Source organism: Tupaia chinensis, unplaced genomic scaffold, assembly GCF_000334495.1.
Source record: "Tupaia chinensis unplaced genomic scaffold, TupChi_1.0 Scaffold000287_1, whole genome shotgun sequence".
In the NCBI taxonomy this organism is placed as follows: Eukaryota; Metazoa; Chordata; class Mammalia; order Scandentia; family Tupaiidae; genus Tupaia; species Tupaia belangeri.
The window spans coordinates 1,285,872-1,294,479 of NW_006159771.1; the positions used below are offsets into that span (position 1 = coordinate 1,285,872).

At 50.5% G+C, this 8,608-nt stretch overlaps 1 protein-coding gene across 1 annotated transcript in view; it reads right to left on the reverse strand.

The window, feature by feature from the left end:
- Nucleotides 1-7,241: 7,241 nt before the first annotated feature.
- Nucleotides 7,242-8,608, reverse strand: part of SCARF2 (scavenger receptor class F member 2) — a 20,502-nt gene continuing 19,135 nt past the window's right edge. The window contains 1 exon segment of the mRNA XM_014588562.1: nucleotides 7,242-7,592. Within this exon segment, the coding sequence (XP_014444048.1) occupies nucleotides 7,242-7,592 (351 nt within the window).

The following is an 8,608-nucleotide window of genomic DNA, read 5'->3' on the forward strand; positions in this document are numbered from 1 at the left end:
CAAAAATATTTTTCCTAAATGTTGGTTTTTTTTTTTTTTTTTTTTTTTTTTTTTTAGAATTTTTACCATAGGATGCTTGTACTTACCAGAGAGAGACAGAGAGAAAGAGAAAGAGAGAAATCACACCCCAAGCAGGGTGGCCATGCCGAAATCCCTTCTTCACATCTGCTCTTGGGATTTGGGGCGTGCACCCACATGCACCCAGCGTGAATTTCAAGCTACTGGGTCTGGGACTCACACCGCAGCTGGCCACGTGGGAGTCCAGCGTTTTAACCACTATGCTACGTGCCGGCCCTGCTGAGCCTCTGACATGAGTGGCGTGTGTGCACACCTCACCTTTCAAAATGCATGTCAGACGATTAATACGAAAGACCACTGGATGGGGCCAGCAGGTGGTGTGGTGGTTACGGTGCTGGACTCTCACATGGTCAACCAGGGTTTGAGTCCCAGACCTGGTGGTTCACTTTCACTTTCTCTCTCTGATCAGATTTAAAAAGCTAATAATGATGGGACCAGCAGTTAGCGTAATGGCTATGTTGCTGGACTCCCACGTAGTCGACCGCGGTTCGAGTCCCGGACTCGGTTGCTTAAACTCACTTGGGGCGTGTGTGCGTACGTGCCCAAGATCCCAAGAGGAGAATGGAGGAGAAGGGATTGCGGCGTGGCCATCCCCCCTGGGGGGTGATCTCTCGCTTTCTGTCTCTCTGTCTCTGTCTCTCTGGTGAGCGCACACGTCCTATAGCAAAAATCTCTCAAAAAAAAAAAAAGCTAATAATGATGATGAGTAAAATGGGATAAAATTATATATATTTTAGAGAGATTTCTGCTATAGGGCACATGCGCTCACCAGAGAGACAGAGACAGAGAGACAGAAAGCGAGAGATCACCCCCCAGGGGGGATGGCCACGCCGCAATCCCTTCTCCTCCATTCTCCTCTTGGGATTTTGGCATGCATGCACACACATCTGGTGTGAGTTTTAAGTCACCAGTTCTGGGACTCAGACCACAGTCCACTACGTGGGAGTCCAGTGTCATAACCGTCATGCCATCTGCTGGTCCCAAATAAAATAATTATTGAAAAAAAAACCACTGGGTCCAGCAGGTGCCGTGGTGGTCAAGGCACTGGAATTCCCACATGGTCGACCACAGTTCGAGTCCCAGACCTGGCGACTTGCTTTCTCACTCTCCTCTCTCCATCTCTGTCTTTCTCTGGCAAAACTCATGTGAAAAATAATAATCATAATAAATAAATAAATAATAAATCACTGGGGGGACCAGCAGGCAGCGTAGTGGTTAAGGTGCTGGACACTCCCACATGGGTGATCACAGTTCGAATCCTGGACCCGGTGGCTTGCTTTCTCACTTTCTCTCTCTTTCTCTGTCTCTCTCTCTCTGTCTTTCTGGCGAGTGCACGCGCCCTATAGCAAAAACCTCTCCAACAACAACAACAAAAAAAAAAAACCCCAAAAACAACAACAACAACAACAAAACACACTAAGGGCAAGGGCAGACCGCAGTGCAGCGCTACCACAGTACTCTGTGAGGCTGACCCATGTGAGAAAGTTCCGGGTTCCTGTCTCCCTGTACGCACCAGGTGCACACCTGCCCATAAACCATGCCTGGCCGAATCGGAAGGCAGATCATGGAATCAAGGCTTTATTGGGGGTGGCAGCCCTCGTGGCCTCGTGGTTCCCACGTGGTCAAACATGGAAGTGGGAATCCCCACCCTGACAGCTTGCCGAGACATGCCGGGTGCAGGTGTGTGTATGCCCAGATCCCAATGGGATGGAGAAATGGAGAGGAGGGATTGTAGTGTGACCATGCTCCACTGAGAATGCTCTGTCTCTCTCTTTCTCTCTCTGTCTCTCTCCCTGGTGAGTGCATGCATCCTCTGGCAGATTTTTCCAAGAGACTGTTGGGATTCTTGTCTCTCACATGGAAGAAAGAAAGAAGTTAATTTTTTTTAGAGAGATTTTTACTATAGGGCATGTGCACTCACCAGAGAGACAGAGACAGACAGACAGAAAACGAGAAATCGCCCCCCAAGGGGGATGGCCATGCCGCAATCCCTTTTCCTCCAGTCTCCTCTCAGGATTGTGGGCACGCACGCATACACGCCCAGCGTGAGTTTAAGCTGCCGGATGCAGGACTCAAACTGTGGTTGACTATGTGGAAGTCCAACGATGTAGCTATTATGCCACCTTCTGGTTCTGAAATTAATATGTTTAAAAAGCCACTGGAGAGCCAGCCAGGTGTCAATGGAGGTTCAAGTCCCAGACCTGGTAGCTTCAGAATCATGCTAGGTGCCTATGTGTACCTGCCCAAAATCTCAAGAGAATAGAGGAGAAGGGATTATGGTGTGGCCATCTTCCTGGGAGGTGCTTCCTCACTTTCTCTCTCTCTCTCTCCTCTCTCTGTCTCTTTCTCTCTCTTCTCCCTCTCTCTCTATCTGGAGTGCACACATGTCCCATAGCAAAAACTTTTAATAATTATTTTATTTACTTTTATTTATTATTATTATTTTAAAAATTTGACCAGAGAGAAAGAAGGAAAGCGAGAAAGCAAGCCACCAGGTCCAGGACTTGAACTGCAGTCAGCCACGTGGGAGTCCAGTGCCTTAACCACCATGCCACCTGCTGACCCAGCCAAAACCTTATAAAAAATATGGAGCGGGTGAAGGAGGGGTCAGCAGATGGCATAATGGTTACATGGCTGGGCTCCCACATAGTCGACCGTGGTTTGAGTCCCAGACCTGGTAGCTTCAGAATCATGCTAGGTGCCTGTGTGTACCTGCCCCAAATCTCAAGAGAATAGAGGAGAAGGGATTGTGGTGTGACCGCCCCCTGGGGCCAAATCTCAAGAGAATATCCCTCTCTCTCTCTCTCTCTCTCTCTCTGTCTCTGTCTCTGCCCATGCCCTATAGCAAAAATCTCTCAAAAAAAAAAAAAAAGAGAGAGAGAGAGAGAGAAACAAACAGAAAACACTCATACACCACATACTCTGCTATCTCTCACCCCGGAGAGACAAGACTTGTGTAAACTATCGATCTGTTCAGAGATCACCAACTAGTCTCATCACAGAGCTGAAAGAATCTGGATCCTGAAACTAAACAAATACTCCAGAGGAATCGAGGCTGAGCTCGCCCTGTGCTCCCAACGGACAAAGCTCCAGAGTGCACGAGCAGGCCGGGCTCACCCAGCCCCTGGCCGGGATCGCCAGGGAGGAGCGGCACACGGAGGGCTCTGAGAGGCCTCCCTAACTTGGGTGCGGTGCACGGAGGTCAGCGGTGCGATTTCCAGTAGCACAGTGGCTAAGCAGTATGCATAGGAAGCTGTGAACACACATGGCCAACAGCAGTTCGAATCCCAGCCCTGACAGCTTGAAAAACATGCTCAACCTGAGAGTGTGTGCCCAAATCCTGATGGGACAGAGAGATGGAGGGAAGGGTCCTAGTGTGGCTGTGCCCCATGAGACACTCTCTGCCTTTTCCTCTCTGGTGAGCACACATTCCGGCATTAAAAAGAAATGGGGAGGGAACCAGCAGTTAGCGTAATAGCTATGTCACTGGACTCCCACGTAGCCGACCACGGTTCGCGTCCCGGACCTGGTGGCTTAAAACTCACGCCAGGTGCGTGTGCGTGCGTGCCCAAGATCCCGAGAGGAGAATGGAGGAGAAGGGATTGCGGCGTGGCCATCCCCCCTGCGGGGTGATTTCTCGCTTTCTGTCTCTCTGTCTGTCTCTGTCTGTCTGTCTGGAGAGTGCACGTGCCCTATAGCAAAAACCTCTCCAAAAAAAAAAAAAGAATCCACAGGGGACTTTTTAACCATTACTGCTTTTCCCTCTCTCCAGTGAGTGCGCATGCCCTAAAGCAAAAAGTCTTAAAAAAAAAAAGACAACAGGAAAGTTCATGGAAGATGTGTGTTGTGGAAAACCTTTGCATGAGTTTGTAAATTTTTTTACACCAGAATAAACACATACATTTAAAACATTTATTTTATTTAATTTTATTTATTCATTCATTTATTTTAATTGACTGGTGTGAGTTTCAAGCTTCCGGGACTCGAACCTCTGTCTCACATGTGGGAGTTTAGCAATGTAACTACTACGCCATCTGCTGGCCCCTATTCTTTAAGTGCTAAAATATATTAATTTTGTCTGGTAAATTTTATTGAGACTGAGTAGACTTAGCCAACAGTAATTTAGGTTCAAGAAACCTTAGAGGCAGATAGCACAGCAGTAGTACAATTGGACCCATGTGGGCAAAGTCCTAGTTTCATGCTGGAACTCCCCTGAGCACACTGAGCACACACGTGTCCGTGTTCCAGGGTGCCTGAGACTGGGGGTAGGTTGTGGCATGAAAACTCTGTTGAGGGTGTCTGTTCGTCTCTCTCCCTCATAGAAGTAAATTAATAGACTTCAAAACAAAACAAAACTTCCATAGATACTGTCTCAGATACTTGCCAGCAACTCACTAAACCTTGAAGGAAGAAACAGCGGAATTCTACAAGGATGTGTATTTTTATGGAGGTGGGGGGAGATGGGACCATTGCTTCCCTCAGATTCTTACTGGATCTGTGACCCCCAAATGCCTGGGAGCTCCTCATTTCACAGATGGAAAAGCTGAAGAATGCAGGGAAGTTAACTGATAACCCAGAGTTCATAGAGCTGAAGTTAGCTGCCATGCTTCATTTCCCTCTTCTCAATTCAGAGCCCTTTCTTCTCTGCTATTGAAATGTTGTAACCCAGCAAGGCTGTCCAGGAGGAAGCTGCTGCTGCCTAGAGTCTACACCCACCTAGTGACAGTCACACACCCTTGATGAAGTCTTGTCACACTGTATGAGATCTCATTTTTTCAGTTCTCCAGCTCTTTAGGATCCTGGGCATCCAGAATATTTCCAAGCCAATCCATGGTTAGCCATGTGGCTTCCAGCCTTGCAGGGTACTTGTATCACCACTTTGGTTTCATCAGAAAGTGTGATGTTGCTGTGGATTTCTGAATTTCTTTCTACTTTCATCTTACATAAGAGTGTGTTTGTTTTCCACAAATCAGTAACACATAGAGTTTTATCAATTTTTTTTTTTTTTGGTATCTATGAAAATACTGTCTCTCTTAACTGATTAGCAGACTTCTTGATGAACCGTCTTTGCATTCCTGTGATACTAATAATATTTTTTTTAAAGATTCATAGAACTGTGGTTTTTTTTTTTTTAGAATTATTTAACCTTATTTATTCATTCATTTATTTTTAATTTGACCAGAGAGACACACACAGACAGAGAGAGAAGGTGAGAAAGCAAGCCATCAGGTCCAGGACTTGAGGTCAGGTCAGCCATGTGGGAGTGTCCAGTGCCTTAACCACCACGCCACCTGCTGGTCCCCATGCTTTTATTTTTTAATTTTTTATTTTATTTTATTTTTTTTTGAGAGATTTTCACTGTAGGGCGCGTGCGCTCGCCAGACAGACAGAGAGAGACATAGAGCCAGAAAGCGTGTATGTGTGAGCACGTGGAGATGTGTATGTGGGGCATGTGTGCATGTGCATGTGCATGTGTGCGGGTGTGTATGGGCATATGTGTATGTATGTATGCGCGTACTGTGTGGCATTTTTTAGAGAGAGAGATATTTTTGCTATAGGACACATGCAGTTGCAAGAGGAAAGAGAGAGACAGAGAGACAGAAAGAGAGAAATCAGCCCCCAGGAGGATGGCCATGCCACAATCCCTCCTCCTCCATTCTCCTCTCAGGATCTTGGGCACGCACGCACATGCACCCGGCATGAGTTTGAGCCACCGGGTCCGGGACTCGAACCGCAGAGAGAGATATTTTTGCTATAGGACACATGCAGTTGCAAGAGGAAAGAGAGAGACAGAGAGACAGAAAGAGAGAAATCAGCCCCCAGGAGGATGGCCATGCCACAATCCCTCCTCCTCCATTCTCCTCTCAGGATCTTGGGCACGCACGCACATGCACCCGGCATGAGTTTGAGCCACCGGGTCCGGGACTCGAACCGCAGTCGACTACGTGGGAGTCCAGCGACACAGCCATTATGCTAACTGCTGGTCCCAAGCTAGATGTCTCTAACTTTCCCCGTGGCAGCCAGTGTCTGTCACGGCACTTCTGCATCTTTTGTCTGCTGGGCTGTGCGTGTACCTCTCAGGTGGAGTGTCCATGCTGCCGTGAGCCGGCGTCTGTGTCCGCGTGTGGCAGTGTGCGTGCCTCTCGGGGTGTGTGAGTCGTGTTGCAGCTGCTCGATGTTTCTGTGAGTGGTGGGCTGGATGTTTGTGTTGGAGACCGGATGTCTTTTCCTGTCTAGTGGAGTGCTGTGTGTGTCTAGGCTTCTGTGTGTTGTGGGAGTGAGTGTGTATGGGGAGGTGGGTGTCTCCGGGTTGGGTTCTGGTGGCATGTGTGGATGTTTGTTGCAGTGTGTGTCTCTGTGTTTCTGAAGTCTAGGTGGCTTGTGTGTGTGAGTCCTGGGCTGTTTGTTTCTATGCACCGAATGGTGACCACACATGTGTGTGTATGTATGTGTGTGCATGCGTGGGTGTGTGCATGTGTGGCTGTGTACGCATGTGTGGAGGCATTGTGTATGTGTGTATGTATGTCCGTGTGTGGGGTGTGATGTGTACATGTGTGTATGCATGTGCGGGGCATGTGTGCATGTGCATGTGCATGTGTGCGGGTGTGTATGGGCATATGTGTATGTATGTGTGTGCATACTGTGTGGCATGTGTGTATGTGTGAGCACGTGGAGATGTGTATGTGTGTATGCATGTGGGGCATGTGTTCATGTGCATGCGCACGTGTGCGGGTGTGTATGGGCATATGTGTATGTATGTGTGTGCATACTGTGTGGCATGTGTGTATGTGTGAGCACGTGGAGATGTGTATGTGTGTATGCATGTGTTGCACATGTGTGTACATGTGTGTATGCATGTGGGGCATGTGTTCATGTGCATGTGCATGTGTGCGGGTGTGTATGGGCATATGTGTATGTATGTGTGTGCATACTGTGTGGCATGTGTGTATGTGTGAGCACGTGGATATGTGTATGTGTGTATGCATGTGTGTGCACGTGTGTACATGTGTGTGTGTGGCAGGACGAGTGAGTGTCTGCTGGTCTGGCAACGTGTGCCTGAGCAGCCAGCCTCTCTCTGTGACGTGTGCCGTGTCCCTGCTGGAAACCAGGCCGGGCGGGCCTTCCCCGCTCCCCACATTCCTCCGGCCCCTCTGTGCTCTGTGCTACAGAAAATATTTGCGTTTTCCACGACTCATAATTTTTCCCTCCTCAATCGCTACCAGATGTGGGTCCTGCGGTCCCCGTCCCCATGGCAACCGAAGTTCCAGCAGCCGCGGTTCCCTTTTGTGGCGCCTGCCCTGCGAGCTGGCACTGCTCAAGCCCCAGGGGGGTGGGGAGGAGCGGGTGGCAGGGGGGGGCTGCGGAGGGGGGGGTGCCCCTGCCTCTGTGAGGCTCCCACAGAAGGGCTCCCGCAGATCGGATGCCTCGTGGCTCCCAGGGCAGGGGGAGGAGAGGGCCAGGAAAGATCCAGCCGCCGAGACATCTCTGGTCTCCCCAGATCGTGCTGAGCCAGGCTGGGGAAGACGGAGAGCAAAGCTGGGGTATCAGGGGTTGCAGCACGTCTCGCGATGGTGCTGGTGGGGGCTGACCCAGCGGAACCCCCGAGCTGCCCACCCCCACCTCGCCCCACGCAGCCGCTGCCCAGCTCTTGCTCAGTCCAGCTGGCCCCCGCCCCTCCTGGCCAACTTTAAGCCTGTGTCCTCAAGGCCAGCAGCCAGCATGGCGTGGTGCCCGAGGGGATGGGATGCTGGCCAGCCACGGGGCCACGGCTGGGAGGGTGCCCGTCTGGCCTGAGGGAAGCAGCACAGCCTGGAGACAGGGAGCCCACATTGCACGTGCTGCCTGCCCAGGCCAGGCACGGACGGTGTCCCGGCCAGCTGTGCTGGATGCCCGGCCAGGCCAGGAGCCCCCCTCTACTCGGCTCCCGAGCCCATGTGGGTGACCAGTTGGCCCCAATGCGGCATCCAGCCAGGGTGCGGTCCCGGAGCTGCCAGTGGAAGTCAGATCAGGGCACCATGCTGCGGGCTGCAGGGTGGGGGCAGGGAGACTGCGGGAGGGTCTTGGCAGGATGGAACTGAGTTGCCCATCACAGCTGGAGGACATAGACCAGCAGATGGCATAATGGTTATACCGCTGGACTCCCTCAGAGCAGACTGAGGTTCAAATCCCGGACTCGGTGGCTTAAAACTCAAGCCAGGCAGGACCAGCAGTTAGCGTAATGACTATGTCGCTGGACTCCCACATAGTCGACCATGGTTTGAGTCCTGGACCTGGTGGCTTAATCTCACGCCGGGCGCGTGTGTGTAAAGGGACTGCGGCATGGCCATCCCCCCTGGGGGGTGATTTTTCACTTTCTGTCTCTCTGTCTCTCTGTCTCTCTCTGGCGAGCACACGCGCCCTATAGTAAAAACCTCTCCAAAAAATAAATGAATAAATAAAATAAAAAAATAAATAAAAAACTCAAGCTGGGCACATGCACGTGCGTGCCCAAGATCCCGAGAGGAAAATGGAGGAGAAGGGATTGTGGCGT